General features: G+C 37.8%; 1 protein-coding gene across 1 annotated transcript; it reads left to right on the forward strand.

Moving 5' to 3' along the window:
• The first annotated feature begins 179 nt into the window (after positions 1-179).
• inhbab (inhibin subunit beta Ab) lies at positions 180-10044 on the forward strand. The gene is made up of 2 exons (XM_084410423.1): positions 180-911; positions 7578-10044. The coding sequence occupies exons 1-2, from the start codon at positions 503-505 to the stop codon at positions 8378-8380; spliced, it is 1212 nt and encodes a 403-aa protein (XP_084266549.1). The 5' UTR covers positions 180-502; the 3' UTR covers positions 8381-10044.
• The last annotated feature ends 15875 nt before the right edge of the window (positions 10045-25919 follow it).

Below are 25919 nucleotides of genomic sequence, written 5' to 3' on the forward strand. Positions count from 1 at the left end.
GAGAGTGAACGAGAGGGAGGGAGGGAGATGAAAAAGTCAGTGAGTCAGTAGTGAGAAAGATTGTAATAAAGTGAGAGGGAGGGATGAAGAGGAGGAAGGTATAATTACAGAGAGAGAAAGAGAGAGGGGACAAACACTGAGAAGCCAGAGAGGGAGAGAGTGCTGAAGAAAGAGTCAGAGAACTGTCTAACCCTGCCCACTTTCCACTCAACCATTCAACTCCGGCACGGGCAGCAGTGCATCGTCAGGTTTCTCCAGAGCTCTGCTGCACGGACACCGACCCGGAGCTCATCAACCTGCAGGACGAGCCCAGAGAGAGCACCAGCAGCGCTTCCTTCAGCCCTCTTCAACTTTTAATCACCATGACCGCTCCGTTCAGATAAGGATTATTTTGGACTGGCTCCCACTTTCCGTATCGATTTGACAAACAAGCCAGCCCAGTGACTCTGATCTTGGCAGCGGAGCAGAACAGGACCGAGCTGCGTGTCTGCCGTCACTCAGGATGTCCTCTCTCACGCTCGTGACAGGGCTGCTGCTGCTCTCCGGCTGTTTGTCAGGGGGCTGTTCGCCCACGCCGGCCGAGAGCGGCTCTCAAGGTGCGGGGCAGCCAGATGATCCCGTGACCCCCTGCCCGTCCTGCGCACTAGCCCAGAGGCAGAAGGACTCCGAGGAGCAGACCGACATGGTGGAGGCGGTCAAGAGGCACATCCTCAACATGCTGCATCTGAACACCCGGCCCAATGTCACACACCCGGTGCCCCGCGCCGCCTTGCTCAACGCCATCCGCAAGCTACACGTGGGACGGGTGGGTGAGGATGGCACGGTGGAGATAGAGGGAGACGGAGGAGGGCCGGGGGACCGTGAGCAACCTGAGGAGCAGCCCTTTGAGATCATCACCTTCGCGGAGCCAGGTGAGGGATGCTTTAGTGCCTTATGAGGATATGTGATGACGTGTTAATGTGGTGCTAAGTGATTAACTCTCACCTGTTGGGCTAGACAGTAGAGAAACTGTGACATGCAATGAATTGCTATGATTTAAAACCTTGGCAACACCAATATAAATGTAATTAATATATACCTGTCAAAAGTTTGGAAACATTTTTGAAGGAAGTCTCTTATGCTCACCAAGGCTGCATTTATTTCATCAAAATACAGTAAAAACAGTAAAGTATTATTACAAATTTTAATAAATGTTACATTGTTATTTATTCCTGTGATGACAAGCTGAATTTTCAGCATCATTACTCCAGTCTTCAGTGTCACATGATCCAGAAATCATTCTAATATGCTGATTTGCTGCTCAGCAAACATTTCTAACTATCAATTTTATCAACTATCAACATTTTTGTGGAAACAATGATACCATTCAAACATTTGTAATAAGATTTAAAAAAAATATTACTTTTATTCATCAAGGATGCATATTGATCATACCACGTGACAGTGAAGACTTTTATAATGTTACAAAAGATTTAAATGTAATAAATGCTTTAATAAATGTAATAAATGTAAAACATTGATACATTGATCTTTCTATTCACCAAAGAATCCTGAACCATCACCATTTCCACAAGAATATTAAGCAGCACAACTGTTTTCTACAGAGCCCCACACATGACATGCACGAACATTTTTTAATTGTGTGCACGATTTACTAATTTGTTCCCTCGATTTATAAATCATGCGCACGATATAGCAAATCAAGGGAACAAAATAGTAAATCATGCGCACGATTTATAAATCGAGGGAACGAATTAGTAAATCATGTGCACGATTTAGCCTACTATTGTTTTGTTATTCTGAAAAACACATCATGGTTTCCTCTAAAATATTAAGCAGCACACTGTTTTTTAAACAATAAGTATTTTTTCTCATGCATCCAATCAGGATATTAGAATGATTTCTGAAGGATCATGTGACTGATAAGAAAATACAGCTTTGCCATCACAGGAATGAATTACACTTTTAAAAACATATATAATTTGTAATAATATTTCACAATATTACTGGTTTTACTTTATTTTTGATCAAATAAATGCAGCCTTGGTGAGCATAAGAAATTTTTCGTGATACCTAACGCATTTACTAGTTCGAAACTGAACCTGTTGTAAGGTATAACCCAAACATTTAATATAATTGAATTCAAACTGAACTGTTAAGCATTATATAATGTTTAACATTGCATTAATTAATGTTATTATAAAGTCGGACTGTTTTATCTAAATCCACGCCTCCATTATGAGGTGAAATGGATAAAAAGTCAGATTTTTTTGGTCATTTTCAGTTTTGAATTCTTCAAGTTTCACATAATTCACACAGTTATGCTCAAGACTGTCCATTTGCGGGTTTCCATTTTTAAGATTACAGTATTAAATGATGTACAGTGGATGTCACCACAAATGGCTCCATTCAGACTACTGTTTTAAAGGAGTGCTTTTAAAAAGCACTCAGGTAGGTGTTAGCAGAGGTCTGCAGGAGTGAGAGTCATCTTAAGGGGAACACATGCGCTGCAGCTGTGGAGTATTAACACTGACTGTGTGCGCTCTCGGCGCCGCACTACTGAAATGAAATGAGGAAATGAGGCCCCTATTAAAAGCTATTCAACGTAGCCACTTAAACATCTTCAGTTCTGTCAAGCAAAAGGACACAGAAGAGACAGCGATTTAGTATCAGAATTAACACTTTATCTTGCTATGCATCCAAACCATGTCAAGAATTCACTTAAAGTCTACTTAAAGGGATAGTCTACCCAAAAATGTAAATTCTGTCATCATTTACTCACCCTAATGTTGTTCTAAACCTGTATGACTTTGTTGTCTGCACAGCACAAAAAAATATTTTGAAGAATGTTTCCGAGGTCCAATGTTGTTTGGATCCCAACTGTTCTTCAAAAGTCTTTTGTGTTAGAATGACATGAGAGCAGAATTTTCATTATTGGTGAACTGTGCCTTTCACACTCATGTGGAGGTCTTTTTCACACAGTATCACTCATTGTAAATGTCATACAGCTCATATTAAATCTAATGTTGAGCTTTTTGTCTCTAAAATATGTGTCTGCTGACCTGATGATATGCTATTCATGTTGTGTCGTTCGTCTAATGATTGAGTAGCCAATAGGCGGCCATCTATTTTTTACGAGTGTTTGGGAAAAACAAAAACAAAAATGGCACAAACAATGCTCTTCCTTATTAAAAACGCTTTTGGAGCCGTATTTAACAAACACTACGTCCTAGTTGGTTCAATAGACTAAGTCTGGGATGGGAAGATCCACAAGTACATTCCATTTTTAATTGGTTCCTCATGACTTATTTATAACAATGTCACTGATCCACAAATCAGCATGACACTGCTGTAAAAAAAAGCTAACAACATTTGTCTGAATGGGGTACGGAAGCGGATGGTTGAAGCGGCCCAATCTCATGGCATCAGGGTTTTGTTTTATTGCAAAAACAATATAGCAGTGTTTCTAAAGATAACAAGGCTGACCTATCTTTAGACCTGCACCAGCCATGATGTGGGTTGGCGGTCCCATCTGATTCTTATGTACAGATTGACCACCAACAGTCCCGCACAGGCTTAATGGGACGATGTCCGCAGCTCGTTAATTGCAGCTATCATCATTTAGCGCAAGGAGCCAGCAAACATTTGACGGCGCTGTCTATTGTGCCCATTTGCTTACATAAACGTGCATAATGCCTTGATGCTATAAATAGACCTTTTGAATGAACCTAAGATTAAAAAAGGCCCCTTCGAGCCTTTATGAGATTGCAGGGGTGTTAATGATGCTCCGGGGAGTGGGGGAGAGGGATGGGGTGGTTCGATCCCATACAAAACCCACAGGGCTGTTAGCTGGCCATAATTGCTCCATTCATCAAAATATAGGGCCCAGTAATTACTCTGGGCTGCTCTGTTGGTGTGTGGAATGGTCGGGGTTTCTTTGAAAGTATCTTCATGAAACAGAGAGATTGGATGAGTCTGAGAAACAGGGACTCATCGAAAGTTTGAAATGCGAAAAAAAGAAGAAAAAAACCCATTAAAAACAAAGTTTAGCCAAAAATGAAAATTCTGTCATTTACATTTATAGTTATAATTATCGTTATCGTCCTTGTTGCGAACAGGCCTTAAATGGTGTTTTTTGGGGTGAACTATCCCTTTACTTTATTCCAGTGCCAGGTATTCTGAAAAGGATAAATGGGACTCACAAAGGTCTGAAGGTATGGATTAAGAGCAAGACTGACACACTGAATCAATTCACGTTAATAATCGTATAGTTCTTCACACATATGGATGATCTGGATCTTGGAAAGTTTTGCTGATCTGGTGTGGTTAGCTTGGCTTGTTGCCTCTCTGAGCAGCTTCCTGAAACTGCTTAGTAGTTGACAGTGCATATCAGCAGGTCTTAAAGTTTCTTGAGGTTTTACTCTGAGGGATGTTTCTTAACTATTTATTTCCTGTTCTGACCCCTGTGTCAACCCTGTCCCCTGATGATTTATACCTGAGGCTTCATTATTAGAGGACAGATAGGTGATATCTTTGTGTGTTGTACAGGACAAAGCAGTGCAAGACTGTATTATAGGTAAATGCAAGATAACACTTGGTTATGTGAAGAATATGTTTTGTGCTGCGGTCATCAGGTGATTGTTCTAGTGATCAGGGACTGTGATATCCTGGTACAACAATATAGCCAACTACAGAGAGACTTCTTGTTAACAACAGTTTTGGGTGGATGCTGTTTTTTATCTAACACAAAAGCAATTGATTTTGAGTCTATTTCTAAAGTAATTCAATGATCTGACTGACATCAATTTTGAATAGTCTGACGCTGTCCTTTTAAACCATTTCAAATATATTGAAAAATATATTATGGTTTCCAGTTTCACTAAAATATTAAGCAGCACAACTGTTTTCGACATTGATAATAATAATAGACGTTTCTGGAGCAGCAAATCAGCATATTAGAATGATTTCTGAAGGATCATGTGACTCGATGTGCATCAATGATGCTGAAAACCCAAGAATAATTTACAATTTAAAATACTTTAAAGTAATTTTTAATAGTTTTAAATAGAAAAGAAAAGAAAATAATTTGTGAAAGTTTGTGCATTCATCTACAAACAGTCTCTTATTTCTTTATTATTTTATATTATTATATTTTCATCCTTCACACAAATGTCAAACTCAATGCAATATCTAATTCTATATTTTTAAACTGCTTTAGTTTGACAGAAAGCTACTAGGTGACTGTTTTTCATCTGTAGTGTCTGATGCTGTCAGTTTAATAAAGGTCAATCATTTAGTTTGTAGGTATCTGGTTTGGTGTTGATAAAGGCGCTACCTAGGCAAAAAAAAATTAAAAAGAAGGCTTTTTTTAGTCCAGATATTATCAGAAAGCGTTTACTAAGTGATCTCAAGTCTTTTGGCAGTGTTTCATTTATTAAAAGACCCACTGCATGAATGTAACTAAGTAAACAATCTTTTCTTTGATACTCTACATGCTCAACTAGTTACGCTAATTGTGCATAAAGTAGATTATACCCAAGATTTAAATGCAACTCTGCCATTTTCAAAACAATATTGTCCTTGATATGTCAGTGCACAGACAACTATAGCAAACTTTCAACATATAAAACAGATAAAGAATAGAGACAATATGATAAGAGTGTCCAAATAAGAGGAGTGAGTTACGTGACAGCGGGCACAGTTGACCTTCGTCCCGAATCTGCAGTACCGCTGACAAGCTTCTGAAGTGTCCTCCTCACCCAGACCCTGTCACCTCAGAGACACGTGCCGTTTTTTTAAACCTACAAGAAAGACAACACAACTACAGTGAAAGACTGGCTCAGGAAACAAATGACAGTGGCGAAAGAGCAGTTGCCTTTTAATATGGAAAGGGAGGCCAACTCTTTATACTTGGTCACACACTGCGGCTCTTGTTCGAGTTAAGAGGTGTTCTGATAAGAGATCAGGCTGGATAGCGACACACAGAGAGAGAAAGAGAGAGAGAGAGAGACGCATTCATCTGCAAATAAAAACGAGTCCTGAAAACATCTGCAGTATTTCTACAATGTTTATGGGAAAACATTGTTCATTCCCATTAACCTGCAATTAATGAGCTGTATTCTTGATTTTTCATTACTTGCCAGAATTTCCAACAACTCTCAAAGCAGAATTAAAAAGGTGTTCCAACTGATAGAGTAACCGGTTACATGGGAGCATAACGGAAACTTCAAACAGATTCACATTTGTATGGTGGCACTGCATTGTTCACTGATCTGTTTGACAACTTAATCCAGAGTAAGGGAATATTGGCTTTCATTTCAGTTTAAAGGTGAAACACCATTTGTTCCCAACAACTCGCCCTAAACTCATGCCATTGGTTGAGTCGACAAAGATCTTTTGAAAGCGCCACAGAGCCTCAGTGTTTATATTTGAGGGGATGAATCAACGGCTATGGTTGTATCTGCATATTAAATTGGAATAGGACAAAGTATTTAACCATCCAAACTACACACTTCAAGCTTTAAAAATAGTTCTTCCTGTTATGTGTTAAGTCCATTCAGTGTTTCGTGGGAGTTTTCTGACAATGTGAGATTCAATGAAGAGAACAGACAGTCCAGTAAAATTACTCAGAGATCTCAGGGAGCTTTTATGAGCTTTAAATAGTAATTCATCCAGGCAGATTTTCATAATAGCATGGCAATCACAGCACAAATGAATAAGGGACTGCTCTCGTGTTCAAAAGCAGCTAGATGAAAGGTGTTGAAACGGCGTCTTAAAAACACAGAGCTCATGGCGCGAGATGCTAAAAAAATAAAAAAATAAAAAACTTTATTCACAAAAAACTTGACTCATCACAATGGTCAAAGACTTCAGTCTAGCACATGTATACTGTACATAGACAAACAATACAAAATGGTCTAGACTTATTTGAAATGACTGAATTGACCCTTCTTTAGTTTAATAGCTCACTATTATATATAGTGTCATATGAGATGACAGAGTAATGGTAAACCTGCAACTGTACTGGTCTAGATAGTTATCTCAGTGTCACATTGATGAGCATTATAAAAGATTGAGTTCTAGAAAAGGTGTTTTCAAAGCTACGCTGACTATCGTTTATATCAGATAACAGGATTTATTTAATGTGGACATGTTGACTAAACAGTTGAATTAATAGCTGTCCTGTTGAGGAGGGGTTGGCAGAGAGTCATTTAAGATAGTCAAAATCTTGAGTCTGTAAATCAGCAGTGGTTACTGGTGCTGAGCTGGCATTTAGCAGACAGTCATGTGCACGTTATAGGGAAGGCCCTTGTCATAACATACATGCTTTATGTACACAAATGGAGTGCCAGGATTTTAGGAGCAGGAAATGTTTTAAATGGACTGAATCTAGGTGTTGACGAAGGACTCCAGATGGTGGAGATTACATATCCCTTCTCACAGAAAGACAGAAACAATTTGCAGGCATTATGTACTCTGATTCTGTTAAGCAGTATCTCATCTGGTGGCATAAGTTTTACAGCATAATATACCATGTATACAAAACTAACCAATTGCCTCATGCCTTTCATTCACAGGAGATGCCCCTGACATCATGATATTTGACATTTCTAAGGAGGGCAACACTCTGTCCGTGGTGGAGCAGGCCAATGTGTGGCTGTTTCTTAAGGTTGCCAAAGGCAGCCGAGGGAAGGCGAAGGTGTCCCTTCAACTCCTGCAGCATGGCAAAGTTGATCCAGGCTCTACCAACGGACCCCAGGAACTGGTGGTTTCCGAGAAGACTGTGGACACACGACGCAGCGGCTGGCACACGCTACCCGTGCCCCGCATGGTCCAGACTCTGCTGGACGGGGACAGCAGTTTGCTCAGTCTCCGTGTCTCCTGTCCATTGTGTGCCGAAGCTGGTGCCGTGCCAATCCTGGTGCCTGCAGAGGGGAACAAGGGCAAGGAGAGAGAACAGTCTCACCGACCCTTCCTCATGGTCGTGCTCAAGCCAGCCGAGGAGCACCAGCACCGGCGCAGCAAGCGCGGCTTGGAGTGCGACGGCAAAATCCGCATCTGCTGTAAACGGCAGTTCTACGTCAACTTTAAGGACATCGGGTGGAGCGACTGGATCATCGCTCCGTCTGGATATCACGCTAACTACTGCGAGGGTGACTGCCCCAGCCATGTGACCAGCATCACAGGCTCTGCCCTCTCTTTCCATTCCACCGTCATCAATCACTATCGGATGCGCGGGTACAGCCCCTTTACCAACATCAAGTCGTGCTGCGTGCCTACGCGCCTACGGGCCATGTCCATGCTCTACTACAACGAGGAGCAGAAGATCATTAAGAAAGACATCCAGAACATGATAGTGGAGGAGTGTGGCTGCTCATAAAATGCCATGAACTCCTAACAAACACTTAAATGTTGGTACAAAGCACATATCAGAGGATTGGCGATCTGTGTTCACCCACAAGCTTCTGAGCTGCCAACTCGGGCAACCTATTTGTTTGCAGACCATTCTAATAGGACTAATTATTGGATCGGTCTTCGTGGCACTTTCACATAAAAATGACGGAGGAGAATAAAGCATAATATATTTTTTTTAATGAAGAGAGACAGAGACTGAGAGGGAACGGGTGCATAGGTCAAAAGTGTCAGCCCTGATTCTCTGCACTGCAATAAAGAGACTTATTTTGAAGTGTGGAATTGTATATTCTGAGAAGCAGAAAAAAACATGCAACTCTATGCAAGTCAAGTATTATTACTGGATGTTCTTCTTTTTTATTATTATTTGTCTTGTTAGCTTTTGTTTATTGTTTTTATTGTCATCCCTTTTCTCTCTCACACACAAAAAACATTATTTTTAGTACATATTAAAAGAAGTAGTTGTTTTTATTTCATTCTTCTTATGAGAAATACTTGAACAAAAATGAGTTTGACCAGCTGCTGGAGCCAAACTACATCATTATTATTATTATTATTACTAATCACTTATTATTATTATTATATTATTATTATTATTATATTATAATTATTATTTTTCCTCCTAAACATTCTGAATGTTGATGAAAAGTAATATTAATTTGCACTAAGCCAACATTCGTAAAACGTGATCCCCAGAGCAATGGGCCGCATTCCAGTTGCCATATTAGTCTAGAACTATATGCATTTGTAACTTACACATAATAAACCAAAGACCATACACATCCCATTCTCAGAGCAAATCAACTAAATGTCCAGCTCTGTGAATTAATTTAAATTAGGAACAACAGTGTATGGCCAACATAGAGAACCATTAACTCAATATAGCACATAAAATAACTTTTTTGTTTGTTCTTTTTTTTTTTTTTCTGAAACAGCCTCAATGTTAAAATCCTTTTTACTCTGTGTTTCGACAGTGTTTGTCTCTACCAATGTATAACAAAGGTTTTAGATTCTGACCTGAAGCCTAGCCTTCGAACGTTGTTCTCGACAGAAATATTCAGTAAAGAGAGAGATAGAAACAATGTCCTGGCAATGGCAATCTACTTTGCCAGGTTCAAAGTACAAGACACTAAAGGAACTTGATCTGTTTTATGTAGAATTATGCAACATATGGTGATATGTTGAACAAATCAAAATATGTGCTTGTCATGTTTTATATCTAATTTATTTTGCAGCGTATTCTTTGCTTCACTATTAAAGCTGAATTGTACAACTTCACCTTTTTGGTTTAAGTCAACAGTGTGTGTTTACCAGGCCAGATAATAACCATTATTTCAACACTAAATGCAAGCTACCTTTGCACTCACTAAACGTAGTCTAATAATATATGTATATATCAATTTATACAATCTGTCACTTAACCCTAAATATTAGCATTGCAGCCAAACCATATGCTGTGCAAACTAGTGTAAACTCCTCAAGGGCCGTTTTCAGTCAATTTTAACCATGCAAAAGCTGTCTAATGGGAGGTTGCATTGTAAGGAATCAGAGAAACAACTTAAACTAGCTTGCTTTATATGAGATTTCCTGATTTTTAACTTACAGTTAACAAAGTTACACATATGCTGCACATGTTGGGAAAAAGTCCACTTTCACAAAACAGTGCTGTGTGCTTTAACAGCGTATACAGAGTTGAAAAAGACAAATACTGTACTTCTCTTTTTTTGCAATGAAATGTTTGAGAAGAAACAAATATTGTATTGTCACAGAATATGCTTAAACCATTTAAAAAACAAACAAATAATATATAACTTATAACATAAATACTGAAATAGTTTTATTTTAAAGTCTTATTTGTGCTAGATTGTATTAAATAATGTGATTAAGTGTAATTTTAGAATCCACCATCATGGCTCAGATTTGAAGCTATATACTATTCTGTTCAAATCTGGGGTAGGTACAATTTTTTAAATGTTTTTGAAAGGTCTCATCATGCTCACCAAGGCTGCATTTATTTGATAAATAATAGTAAAAATTGTGAAACGTTGTTACAATTTAAGAAAAACTGTATTCTATTTGAATATATTTTAAAATGTCATTTATTTCTGTGCTGGAAAAAGCTTAATTTTCAGCATCCTTACTTCAGCATAGTCTTCAGTGTCTCATGATCCTTCATCATTCCAATATGCTGATTTGGTGCTCAAGAACCTTTTTTTTATCATTATCAATGTTGAAAACAGTTGTGCTGCTGATTACTATTTTTGTGGACACTGTGATAATTAGTTTTTCAGGACTCAAAAGTTCAAAAGAACAGCATTTATTTGAAATTGAAATATTTTGTAACATTACATGCAATGTCTTCACTGTCACTTTTGATCAATTTAATGTATTTGCTGATAAAATAATTAATTTCTTCTTTAAAAAAAAAAATCTGAAACCAAACTTCTGAACAGTAAGTCACAAACCAATATGTATTATAAGTATGTGGTTTTCCATTTAACATAGTCAAAGCACAAAAGGTATATGCACTTACATAGGGACTTTGTCAGCACACTGGCTTGCTGTGTCAGGATAAGAGATGTGACCCAGGGGTAGAAAGGTAATTACTGCTATCATCACTCAGCAAATAAAACCCCCACAGGTCCTGTGAAAACGAGCCTCTCTCAGAGGAGGACATAATCTCTTCCCCATAAACCCTTCATGCCATTTAGAGCACAGCAACACAACACATCATAATTTGAAATAAATCTCTCGCCATAGAAACGTTCAGAGAGATGTTCAGAGATCATATGCAAACCAATCATATCTCTTTGCCTCCTTTACTGTGACAAGTACTTTCATATAACTTATGCCTTTAAAAATCCAATAAGGAATATAGGTCAAGGTCAGTTCTCTTTCGAATTAGGCTTGTACAGAGACGTTCTCTTGATCATACTGACGTTTGAGGCTTGCAGGGTGTTTATATGAATTTTTAATTGTCCGCCTATATACACAAACAATAGGCCTACATGCTTTGAAAGTGCATGTGTTGTATTGTTGGTGACTTATCCAATGCGTCACAGGCATGCGTGCCTTTATAGTGCCGTAAACTATTTTTTACAGTCTATGGCCGTAAAAGGCAATCGCACATTTGTTTGGTCTACTTGTGTTGATAACTCTATATTCTATGGCAACATTCATCAGGAATCATAAAACGGGATAATGAACCAAAACAAACACATCAGATTTCAAGTTAATTTCCTTGTGGTGGTAGCGCCTTCCGTACAAATATAACATGCAATGTTGAATTTAATTATTTTTAAATAAAATGTTTAATAATCTATAATTAATAACTCACTTTCCAGTTAGAAACAAGCTGCTTGCAAACTGTTTCTGCCATCTAAGATTGACATTGAATACCATCAGTAGACCTTGTGAGGTATAAACATCACATGCATTCCTGCCCTTCAAGGACTTGCACTTGGAGAACTCAGCATACCTCCAACAAGAGAATAAAGGCAGAGAGGAGGGCGCAGGATCTACAGAATCTGTGTGGGTGTAAAGCATTGTCAATCCTCCAGGAAGAAATGTGTTTAGAAGGGTGTTTGTATAGATTGTAAGGGCTGAAGTGTTTAACTAACACCTCATCTGTCAAAATGAAGACAGGGGGTGTGTTTTACATGCCTTTTACAACTTGGACTCTGTATATACCATCTCTCTGACAGGATGACACAATTTAGCCCATGAATGAGACATGGTGGCCTTGAACCAGGCCAGAACCCTCCCATTCATATTTACAGAGTCTCGACGGCTTACATTCAATATTGGCCAATTTCCCTGTTTAAGAGTTGTGAAAATTAGTAGTCTGTTACACACATATGTAATCCTCATGTTTTACACATATGTAAAAAAAAAACCTTGGATAAAGGAGAGATTGAAACTCGAATCTCGAAGTGCAATGTTTTTTAAACAAGTGATAAGTAAATGTGTCCTATATTTAAAAGCAGAAATGTGAAGCTTACAAATTTATAGAAGCACTTACATTAAAGGTTGGAATGCACAACATGACTTAAAATCTGAACAGATTTTAAAACACTAGGCAGCATGTACTTGCCGAATTTGTTTAAAGTCACTCCGAACACAATAAACTAAAGCAGAAATAAGCACCTCTTTGCTATGAAACGCATGACAAATGAAAACAATGCTTGTTCTAAAATCGGCCCAAAAATATCAAGCATGTTTGATATTCTTCAAGTGGATGGATTCATAGTCTGAAACAAAAACACTCTGTGCCCATCATACACTACAGGATTTCTTTGAAAGCGGTCAACTCTGACTGCCCAAAATCCGCAGACTGGCTCTGACTTCGGCAACTACAGCGTTGACTCCTCTACACTCCTAAACACAAAGCTTTTAAATGTCTCTTAACCACAAATTATTGGTCAGGAAATGAGCAAAATTTAATCAAATGCATTACTTAAAAAATCATTGCTGTCTTAGAAAAACATCCAAAACAGAATAAAGTCTTTGGCAGAATAAGGGAAGTTGTGTGTGGACTGTGGAGTGTTGAATCACAAAGAAATGATGATCCAGAGCGGTGTCTTCGAAAAGCTGCTGAGAAATATAATAATAAATGCATCTCTACCACAGTGAAGCATGGAGGAAGAGTGTCATTGTGTGGGGAGCCTTTTTAGCTGCTGGTATTGGTGAGCTACTTCACTGTGAAAAGTCACTTAATGCTTCCGAGTACAGCAGAATATTGCAGAATGGCTTGCTTCCCAAAATTGAAAAGTTGTTATCTGAAGAGGAATGATCAGATGTAATTTTTCAACAAGACAATGCTCCTGCCCAAACAAGTTCACCAGGCTCATGTTTAAAACGTATGCATTATTTGAGCTGTAAAGAGGTTTAAATCATTTTTTTTTTTTACAGTTGTTTTAGTTATAGCATTATGTTTTTATGGCAACAAAGTTGTACAGTTGTATGTAGCTCTTTACAGAAAAGATTAGTAAGCAATTTCCCTAAAATCCCATGTGTGGCTATACTTTTTTTTAATTTCAACATTTAAAGATTGATCTCATTCAAGTGTCTCACTAGCTATGTTTCCATCCAAAGTTGCAAATTCAACTTACGAAAAATTGGAATATGACATAACATAAATTTGTTCAAGAAAACAAAATCATAACTTCCTGGGAAACTGGCACAAAGTATCAGCAATAAAATAAATAGCTACTGCAACTGGGGATGTCTGTGACTCGTTTTCCCTACATAATAAATCGCTCCTCAGAGCACAGATAAAATGCAATAACAAACGCTGTGTTATCTTGCATTCAGGTGGATGCCTGATTTTTTGTGAAAAGTTCTGGGAGGTAATTATACCAAATCATCTTGATGACAGACTTTGGCTCAGGCATTTCAGAATGATTAAAACAATATTTTAGATGATGTGCAATGTGATTGGTCCACTGATTGTCTAGTTATCCAATCACATGAACTGTTGAGGCACAGCCATAGGTTTTGTTTCGTTTTTTTGCGCATCCAGGAATTTATTCAGTAAAAGTGTTTCCATCGTAGTTTATGAGCATGTTTTCTTACTAAATAAACAAATTAACTGCCTCAATTGAGAGCATTTTTTATGCACTTTCCTAAAATTTGTAGATGAAACCATAGCTTCTTTAACCCGGATTTGAGCTTTTTAGTTAAAGGGGGAACAAGTAGAAATTCAAATTTGTGGTCATACACAATATGAAAAATCCTGTCAATTGAACTTCACACTGAACCCGAACTATATTTCTTTATCGACCATAATTACCTTTTAAAGACAGCGTCTGGGTGTTATTCTAATACATGACGTGCAGTTGTCTGTTTGGTCCGGGCTGCCCATTCAAGACTCAAAAGCAACAATGGTACCATGGCTCTGACAATGGCTCCCTCCTGGGAACAACAGTGAAGGGAGAGCTATCTCAAGGTCGTCAAGGGCTTTATCTCATGCCAGGCTTCCAAGGGGTTGCACAAATCTTGACACTCTTTTCAGGGCGATAAAAAGTCTGAAAGATAGAAAAGGGGCAGGAAAAAAAACGAGGTCTTGCTGCCTTGGCCTACAGTAGAAGTCCACACAAGGTGGTCTGTTGTTTTCAAGGCTGAGAACAACGTATCATGTCTGCTGGTCTGGTCAGCTTTCTCACTTTGACAATAAGAGTGAGAGTGACTGGGAAATCTAACACTCGTCTCTTTGTTTGCAGAGAAAAACTAGAACGGCAGCCTACAGACTGCACGGCTCCTGTGTTATCACTACAAACCTCCTCTTCCCTTTTTTTCTACCCCTGACTCCTCTTCTCTCCGCTGAGACATAAACTCCTTTATAGTGCATAATATGTGGGCTTGAACATGGATGCTGGTAAAGTAATACCTGCAGAGGGCACAGAAAGTGCATTCAGGACTAGAGAAAAAGGGCAGATAAGAACCCGGTTGGTGATGGAGAGCATGTCTCATAAATGGATTTGTCATGTGATTAGCAGGAAAACAAAGGGTGACTTGCCCATTCTATTTAGTGCTATAGAGGTCGACCAATAGTGGATTTTACTGATAACGATAACTAGGTTGGACTCCACTGGCCGATAACCAATTAATCAACCGAAAGTTTTAAAATTGGTCCTGAAAGAAAACAAACATAACAAACAAAATACCCTGGTGAAAAAAAATAAAAAATGCTAAGTATACTTGCAGCCAGACTAATTTAGTACATTTCAAGTGCGTTAATGAATAGTTAACTTGAAGTGTGCTATTTTGAAAAAACTCATTTTGTATATTTTAGTTATAATAAAATTGTAGTAAAGCATAACTTTCAGCGTATTTAGTGTACTTTTGTGTACTAAATTGAAACAACTTCAAGTATACTTACTTTAAGTATATGCCTGTGTAGGGACTAATTACATGTTTGATTAGTGATATTAAATTGTACTTTATTTGTGTTACAAGTACATTACAAATTCATAATGAGTGTCTTCGAAACATACAAGCAATATACCAAAAGTGTATATATATATATATATATATATATATATATACATACATACTTTTTTTTTTAAAGATTTATTTTTGCCGTTTTATTAGGATAGGACAGTAGCTAGACAGGAAGTGAGGTGGGAGAGAGAGGGGGGCGGGATCGGGAAAGGTGCATGAGCCAAGACTCGAACTCGGATCGCCCGAAGCACAACGGTCCTACATGGCAGGCGCGAGCTGGCGCCGACCATAAATGTAAATGAATTGCACACTTTGTCTTCAATAACAAATGCACATTAATAGACAAATAATACTTAGCTATACTTTGTACAAAATACTATTGTATACTATAATGTCTTTTGAAAGTATACTTTCAATGCATTGTTACAATGATCATTTCCAGCACACAGTTACAATATACCTAAAATATATTTTTAATAAAGTGCAAATAAATACACTTTAAAAAAACAACAACTGAATTTTCACTTCAAGTATATTTTTCTAAAATATATTTTTAGAAAATATACTAAAGTACAATCATTTTAAGAGTGTGTTAAAAGTTGTATTGTGAAAATAGGTAAAAGCATGATGTTAATATACTTTTAATATATTTAAAGATAGTAAAATTTTTGTTAGTATATTTGCAATGTACAATTGAAAAAGGGAATATATTTAAAATACAATAAAGTAAACTTTTTTTCACTGGGGTAGTGCTGAATTTTAATAAAAAAAATGTAAAAACAGTACTGAATCATGAAAATGTACTGTACTTTTTAAATATAAATATACGAATTATACCTCGATCATCAGTTAGTTCATAGTGCATTATCTAATGTTAAGAGATACAACTTTAAAATGTAAAAATGTGATTTGAAATGAACAAATGAACAATACTTGTATTAACCTTAGTTAATGCTACAGATGGTGTCTTATTGTAAAGTGTTATCATTTCATATAATTACAAACAGTCATGCTTAAAGATAGCCATCTTTATATCTACACAAAGGCACAGCATTGAAATTAGGAAATGTATATACTCTCCCACTTTATTTGTTTTTACTTTAGATCACTTGATGATTCAAAATAACATAATATGTGTTACAGTGACGTTAAAAAAAAACGAACTGAAATTGGATGATGATTTGATTTGTTTCTGTTGGCTGCATGAACATATCAATTTGCTTTCTCATGTCACTAGCTTTAAATATGCAACTTCGCTGGAGAACGAATGCATTAAAGTGACCAGCTGGATATAGACTAATTCATATAAGTTAGATGGTAACAATCGTGACATTCAACTTTTGGGTCGGGCTTGTGTGTGTTTTTGTCACACAGTTTTAACCGCTTGAGGCAGACCTACTAGTGTTAGCGTCCTCTCAGCCTTGACAACAAACATACTGCTGGTCTCCACTAAAACAGCATCTAGTCAACAAATGAATTACTTTATTTATAACTATATGAAAACATGCACTGTATACATACCGTTTTGTTGTCTATGTTTTAAATCGGTATCTGAAGTGTCCTGTTCTGCAGCATGCAGCCTCATATGTCAAAACAAACACCTACAGTGACTACAGTGGCTCAATCTTAAGTTTATCAAGCGACGAGAATACTTTTTGTGCGCAAAAACAAAACAAAAATAACGACTTTATTCCACTATTCATTTCCTTCTCTCTGGGCCTCGAGTCTTTTCACGTAGTGTTTTAGCGCAGCGCGTCTGTGTTGCACGTCACCACGTAGGCTCACTATTGGCCGACGCTTGTCATGTGTGTGATGCGTGTGACGTAATCTCTTTAAAGGGATAGTTCACCCAAAAATGAAAATTCTGTCAGTAATTACTCACCCTCATGTTGTTCCAATCGCGTAAAACCTTCGTTCATCTTCGGAACACAAATTAAGATATTTTTGATGAAATCTGAGCCTTGTCTCACTCCTCCATAGGCTGCTAGGTGGCCCAAACTTGCTGGCCCAGAAAAGTTATTAAAGAGATCGTTAATATAGTCCAAGTGACTACAGTGGCTCAATCTCAATTCAACATTTTGAATATACATCTACGATGAGCTTGTTTTACTTTTTTTTTAATTAAAATTAATTTTTCAAAAAACTTTTTTTTGTTCATACAGTTACATAAGTTGTGATACAACTTTTCTGATATCACGACAAATAAAAAAGCCTTATTATAAAACTTAAAAAAAAAAAATTACTTTCAAAAAGTAGTTTAGCATCATCTTTTATTATTTTTATAGTGAAAAAAACATTTGCACAAACACAAACTGCCTGTAACGATCACCAGGGAAAGTGCCCAGAATTACCATCAGAGCGCACTCCACCACGAACAATACCACACTTCCTCAGACTCCATTGTCCATAATCCTTAGTTCAGACTATCATCCATGATCACCTTCACCTGTGTCTCATTACCTCAATGTTTAACTCTCCCTAATAGCCTGGTTTTCACATTCATTCCCTGCGAAGTCTTGTTTAGTGTTTGTACTGCAATTCTGAGCGTTCTGTCTGTTATTCCCATGTTCTTAGTTTTGATCTCTGCCTGTCCTTGGATTTTCCTTTTTGCCTGTGCCCCTGTGAACCAGTTATTGTTTGGACTGATTGCCTGGTGTTTATGACCTCTTGCCTGTTTTCTGGATTACGTCTTTGGATTACACACTGCATTTGGAGCCTCAATCTTCGTGTCTCAGAGCAGTAGGCTACGTGACACTGCCTCAGCACTCAGTAAAATGTAAAAAACTGTCTAAATAAACTAGATGTACAAATTTTAAATGACATTGATCAAGCTCCTTTAACTTCATCTAAGTTTAACGGTTTTGTTCGATCACATAATAAATATGCTCACATATCAGCGCTTGTGATTGCGCTGATTGTCTTTCCCTTGCTTTTGAATTTGGCTCTTTTATTCTTAATTTTCAAGTGGGGTTTTTTACATTTATACTGCATCAGAAAAATTATCAATAATAGAACTCATTCCACAAGAGTGTAAATTTCCAACAGCATTGTGAAGATCACTTGGTAATTATGTTGTATAGTTGTTTTGAATGCATTTTGCTTCGACTTAACATTCTAAACTTCCCAGAAGACACCAGCAATCTACTGCAAATAATTAATGATGATTTAAGAACCCCTATTCTCTCTGAAACACTTTATAATTCTGTTTCCCTCGTATCCGAAAGTAAACAACACAGCAGAGTCACTTCAGGCGATGGAAGCGGTGCATGCTGTTCGTTTGATGAATCTGCATTCCTAACACATTTTGTTTGTATAACATAGTAAACTATAGTAAACTCTTTCCATTTCACAAATGGGTAAAGTTTATTCAAGTAGTCCTCTGTGTGCAACATGGAGTGTACTGGTGCAAAGGGGAGTGCAGAGCCAGTGAATTGAGTGAAAGAAGATAAATAAGGAAAAGATTCTGCAAACAGACAAAGTGCAGTGACCCTGTTGACAGGTTAGTCAGCACTTCTTTCGGAAACACTTGGTTGGAATGGCTCAGGTTGAGGCAGCTCAGCGGGTGGTGCAATATTTACCGATCAAAATGCCATGAAAGTCCCGCTCTGACGGGACTGTCCAATATCACTCAGCAAAGCTTTTATACCATGTAATTATTTATGACTTCAAATAAACACAACCTGCTGAACAAAGTTGAGACATTGGGAAAAACAAGCTTTTATGGATCTGTAAGTACTGTATGTGTAAAAAATGATGATTGCCAGAATTGCCTCAATAAATAAAATAAAAAAGAGCATTCATTTTAAAGAGACTTAATCACCATGTGGATCATGATACTCATTTATTTTTCTGGATGGATTGATTCATTTATATAGCCTATAAAAACATTAATATCTATGTAGAATGGTTGACATCTCTTCTTCAATGATGTGCAGCTTTTAAAGGTGTCATAAATTTAGAAACAAAGTTTTCCTTTATCTTTTGACATATGATATTTAAAACATCCATTTTCAAGAAACTGTTGAAGACGTATCTTTTTCATTAACACTTACTTTCGATAACAGCTGTTGCTCACAATAGCGTGTTGTGTATGTTTTGGCAATAGCAAGTCCCTTACTTGCTCTGCAGCAGCAGCAGCAATAACCAACAGCATCAGCAGCGTAGCAAATCTACTCCGCTAAGACCAAAGATTTCAACACTGTCATACCCATTACCATGCCAATACACTCCGAGAGTTGTCATGACAGAATTGTGAATAGCCTATAAGAATGACAGTGTAACAAAAAATGGTGCATTCATTCTGTTTATCCTACACGAAACACTGTAAGTCATCCTTTGTCAATAATACAGTTGTAATCGAAATTATTCAACCCCCATTGCAAAATCAGGTTTATGGACAAAATCTACAGACTTTCAGCTGTTTGCAATGAACAGATCAAACAAAAGTAATTGAAATAGTTCAATACAACAAATGTTTCAAGTGGTTTCCCCAAATTCAACTGAAAATGCAACTTTTAATGACTTCTGCATTCTCAAAATATTTCAACCCCCTGAATAGAATCCCTCACAACAGCACAAATCTGCAAAACAAGTGTTGTATCAAGCACACCTGATGCAACTAATCAAGGGCTTCATTAGCTGCACCAGGTGGGCTTGAGCTAGAACACATGAAATATCTTCATGGGTTTGTTGAGTGTCACGTTTGACTTCATGTTAGAAATATGTCAAAAGAATGGTCCAAAAAGTTAAGAGAAGATATATTTGCCATTCACAAACAAGGAACTGGATACAAAAAGAAAGCGAAGACAGGGCTGGGTGGTATGGCTGTATATATTGCCGGTTACCACACAATACAAATATTAAAGCCAAAAAATATGTATCAATGCAACTTTCATGAAGTAAAATCACTAAAAGCCTTCCTTCCACTGTTACATTATTTCGCTATTAGATGGCGGCAAAGACTGTCTTTATAAGTGAGTCAGTCAGTAAAGAAGACTTTTATATTGAAAGGACTAAAACTAGGGCACGGGAAAACCTCTTAACTGTTAAATGGTCAAGATATCACAGCAGACATTCAAACAGATTTCTATTACGAATATAGGACTGACCTGAAGGAAAATGCTATGTCTACTGTAAATGTCGGTACACTCGCTTACTCAATCTCTCACGATACTCTACTATAGTGATGGGGAGTCGACTACAAAAGAGTTGATTCCTCGACTCTCAATAGTCCTAGTGTCGGAATCAACTCCAGGACAGGAATCGACTCCAGGACCGGAATCGACTCCAGGACAGGAATCGACAACCACTATTGATTCTGTATTTTTTTTAAGACGTGAGGTGTGTTCTTTTTATTTTTTTACAGTGTATGGTTCGACCATGTAACCGATGTAACCGATTGGCGAGAGCTGGTGCTTGCAGGCGGGAGGAGCTGAAAACGGACACTTGAAGTCGGACACTTTGTGCTTCTCGTAGTGACGCTCGCACTGTCTTTGCATACTTTGACAGCTGAAGTGAAATAAATGCAATTTGTTAAATACACAGACGTTCCAGATACTTTTATATTTAATACTTTAGTAGGCTACTGCTTAATACAGCATCTGTTTGTACTAGAATAAAGTTCAACATAAGTCTACTATCAATGAAGTGGGGTCTACGTTTTTTTATCAGTTTTATTTTGATAAAAATGATACAATATAACATCGCGACTACATGAAAAGAGCGTTTACTGTTATATAAAACAGATTTGTCGATTAGAATGTCCCATCCAGTACTGGAGTGGGAAATACGTTTTTTTTATTCCTGAACCTATTTTGATTAAAAGTAAATGTGGCGAGGAGTAGTTGACTCCGCTGACTCCAATATTAGGAGTCGGGAATCAGAGTCGACTCCAAAAAACCTGGAATCGAACAACCCTACTCTACTCTATAAGCATCAACGAACAATATCAATGTGAACATATGTTTACGTTGCTAAGAGTGGTTGCTAGGGGTGTTCTGTAGTGATACATAGAGCCGATGGGTGAAGCAGTCATAGCCGTGTTTTACCATAAATTAATACACAGCTATAGACCAATCAGAATCAAGGACTGGAACTAACCGTTTTATAAATATAAATAACTATATTGTGATATATACCATTACCGTGAAATAAAATTTGTCATACCGTGAAAAATAATTTCGGTTATACTGCCCACCCCTAAGCGAAGGCACTATATGTTCCCAGAGACACCGTTGGAAGCATAGCCTAGTTCGCAAGTTAAAATTTAAAGGAACAGTGGTTACACTACCTGGATGGAGCAGAAATAGAAAGCTATCAACGGCTGCAACCAGATTTCTGAGAAGGCCGGTTCAGAAAAACCCTTGAGTGACTGCAAAAGACCTGCAGCAAGACTTAGTGGCAACAGGCACTGAGGTTTCAGCTTGCACAGTAAGGTGTGTACTAAACGCATGCGATGCCAGAACTCCAAGACATACACCACTACTGACCCAAAAGCACAAGAAAAGTGCTCAAAATCATAAATAAGCCACAGAAGTTTGGGGATTCTGTTCTGTGGAGTGGTGAAACTGGAACTTTTCTGCCCTATGGATAAGTGGTATGTCTGGAGGAAGAAGAATGAAGCATATGCATTTGATCTGTCTACAGTTAAGCATGGTGGTGCCTCGGTGATGCAGAGATCCCAAGTCTCCCGGAAGTTCCGGGAGACTCCCGCATGTTGATCGCGGCTCCCTGATGCCCGCAAATTAGTTAAAATCTCCCAGAATCTAGAGCGAGCGAGCAAGAGCGCGCATGCATAGCGCGCGCATGGCAGAGAGAGGGAGCGAGAGACCTTGCGTGTGTGTGCTAGTGTGCGTGTGTTCCTCACGAAGCGCATGTAAGGACCCAACCAATCAATTGTCAGTGCGGGCGGGCATTTATCTATACTCCCGAACCGAATTAATCAGAACCGAACCACCCCACTCACCCCATATTTATAAATAAAAGGCATTTTTCCAAGCCTGATTTTAGCCTCTGATTTGAACGCTCTGTTTTAAGGGGCGTGTCTGCTGTGAGACTTCAGTGTAAACACCCACTGCTGTGATTGGCTGACATGTTTGCATACGAAATAGCTAGTATTACATGTGGAACTCTCTCTAAAACTTTTACTACATTTTTACTATTACAGCTATCGAGATTAAGGAATCGTGAAAAGTATTGATCATAATGATCTATTCCCATCACATGAAAGGTTGCAGTGATGAGCATTGAGCAGATGACAGACAGTCTGTTGATCTCATATGAAATTACACCCCTGGCTTTCACCAAATAACAATGCAAACACGATATAAATACAGTAAGAGCTTCGTTGTACTGTACATTGTAACAGCGTCATGATTGATTTCAATGAGTTTTGGCAAGTGTCCAGATAAACTCCGCTGTTTGATTGACAGCTTGGGCAATTGGAAAGGGAGCGTTCTTTGACCGCTTTCTTTATATAATTTAATCACAGTTTAAATAAGATTATTTTCATCCTACTAAGAGAAACGAAGTGAAGTTGATTGTTTAGTCACTGGCTTGATTTACTGATGCATAAACAGAATAAACATGACTACTTACATGTTCGTGGCGTTGCTGGCAGATCCATATCATAAAAGTATGTTTGCAAAGCCTCCGCCGAAATTGACCATAATACACGGAAATACACCGAAAACAAACAAATAATGCACTGCTGAGACATTCACATTGTTGGGGGAAAAAACCCCACTATTAGGATCGTTTGGAAGGTAATGGTATTGATCCTGTATCGATCTTTTCTCGTGCTCATGTCACTGTTAACTAACGATCCAGTGGGCGGGGCCAAAGCTGAAGTGTCAGTGTGACGCCACAGGTCTCCACTTTTTAGATCCTGTCGTTTGCTGGCCTTGGTTTCAATAAAAGCAGTTTTTGGAATAACAAGAAAGTTTTGAGTTTGTAAACTTACTGGGTATCTTTATAGTATAACGAATTAACTCTTAACTGTCAAAGAATCAAGGAACATTTTAATTCTCATTCTATAACCCCTTTAAATTAGTTTTTTGATGTAAAAATCTTGATAACATTATAAGTGGACCTCAGAGAATATTATAAAATTTAAAACAAAATGCAGTTTATGACACATTTAATTATGATATCATCATTAAAAAAAGAAAAAGAAAAAACCATGTCAAGGTCAATTTGTCTCTTACTATATAATACAATAATATAATTTGGCCTTTTTATTACATAGCAAGGTTAGTTCAGGTTGTAAAATGTCATGTGGTGTGACCTCCCAAGAATGTAATGTATATTGTATTGGATTAAATTATTTAAAATATATAAATATAAATTCTCAATTATATTAAATATTCAAGTAATATATTTAAAAAACACTAAAGATTAACAACATATTAAGATGTGTAAACATACATATTCATAGCTTAAAGAAAACATTCTATGAAGCTGAAAAAAGAAAGGGGTGGGTACAGTTTGGAGTTTTCCAGGAGATGAGAAAAACAAGAAAATGCCTCCCTTTAAAGCTTAGGATGTTCATGCTTGAGTTGGCCTGTTGGGATAGCGGCCAGGTTTGAGGACAGGCTCTGATGCGAGTCTCATTCATTGAGGTCCATTGGTGTCCTCATGTTATTCTAGGCATAGGGAAGTGACGTGGATAAAATAGGCAGCCATTGTCTCCTGATGCGTTGACCTCATGCCACCTCTGGGACTGTCTAAATATTATTTCTTGCAAAAATGTTGAGTGCTGTTGATAGGGCCTTTTTCACAGAGCCTCCTCTCTACCCTGCAGTATGTCAGCTTTGTGTGCTGCTTCTCTTTTGTGTTTGTCGGTATTCATTTTGTGTAGGTTCTTAGGGTAAGACGAAGTCTGAATTTTGGAGTGTTTATGAATTGTTGCTTGTATTGTGCTGAATGCTGCCCACGGATTGCAACAAATGGCATTACAGCAAAATAGTACCCATATTCATCACCATTACAAAACCATGAAAAAAAAAAAAATGAAAAAAAAATGTTTATCACATGAATTTGAGCCTTGTACGTTATAATTTGATTACAATTGGTTTCTCAATTGCAGCTGACTACAGCTACAGCTGTATGGTGGGAATTTGTGCTGGGTATGTGTTCTCACAAACTAATTTTATATGATTTTTATACATTGTATACATTTTACAAAATCATCAATAATACTGAATAACTTGCATTTCTGACACAATATTGCCAGTAACTTACTATTTTTGCTCTGCCAGTTTGAGAGTCGTCCCCGTGCAACCCACAGTAGCGGCCAGTGTTTCGTTCCTGAATGATCAGTGTTTTTAAATGATACACTCATCGTCACTGGGTTGATTAATTGATTTATTCAGTGTTGATTAATTTGCTGAATGATTCATTGTGTTTGAACGAACCGGTTGATGAATTAATGATTCTTTTGTCTAGTCCTTGATTTCGGTTGTCCAATGACGGTGGAAGGTCATTTTGAACTCAAGGCCCAGCTAAAAACGTATCTATTTAATATGTATTTTGGATTATGTGGCTACATGGCTTCATGTGATTGCAATGTGTGTGTGTTTAAATGTAGGCTATTTGTAGTTAGGGGTGTTTCCTCTGAAGAGGCAAGGGAGGCAGTGCCTTCTGTAAATATTACAAAATGTGACATTTTAATCACTCGTTTTTCTAAAGTACCACTGTCCAACAGAACTTGGATTCTTTAACAGAACCTCTAAGCATGCAGTGGGTTTGGTGGGGGGTAGTTGAAAATTAATGGGGGGAAAGTCACGTGATAGGAGGCAATGCCTAGACTGGGTAAACCCAGCCCGATCTGCCGGCGATTTGATTTCGCCCTGCAGCTCAGGCTGGAAACCTGTACATTTTTCTATCCTGCTTCCGGTTTTGTGGTCCAGGGTCACATATATATTATATATATATATATATATATATATACTATACACACACGCAAATAAAATACAATTCTTTGTTCTGTGACTGTTTTTTTCTTCTTCAGTAAATTCTTCTTTATATCATTCCAAATCGAAATCCAATTCACCATCCTGTGGGCCATGGCCAATTCAATTCAAATTTCCCAGCGCTGGTGCTCAGGGATTTGTGTCCTGAGCGTCAGCACAGTGTATACCGTGTACCAAGGAGAAACAGCAAGCCGGTTATGGAGTTGTGTATGGTGGAGTGTCAGCTGGGCTCAGGATGCATCCTTCCTCTGATGAGACTGGAGATGCTGACTCACTCCTACAGCTATAGTGGGTGATTAAAGTATAATGCCATGTGTGCCACCTCCACATACTGCACATGCACACACACGTACAGCCTGACTGGTCATGCAAAAGAAACAGATCTCACGCTCACAACTGCACATGTAGAAATTAAAGTAGTCATGCTGGTTTGTCAATGTTTGTAGCTGTAATTTTCCTGAAGGCCACACTTTTCTTCATGTGAATAACACATTAGTCTTCCTGTTATCTATAAACTAATCTGCTCCAAAACAATGACAAAATGTGCATTTAGAAGATTTTTTGTCCAATCAAATGCTCTCTAGAATCTATAAC

Source organism: Rutilus rutilus (genome assembly GCF_951802725.1).
Source record: "Rutilus rutilus genome assembly, chromosome: 6".
In the NCBI taxonomy this organism is placed as follows: Eukaryota; Metazoa; Chordata; class Actinopteri; order Cypriniformes; family Leuciscidae; genus Rutilus; species Rutilus rutilus.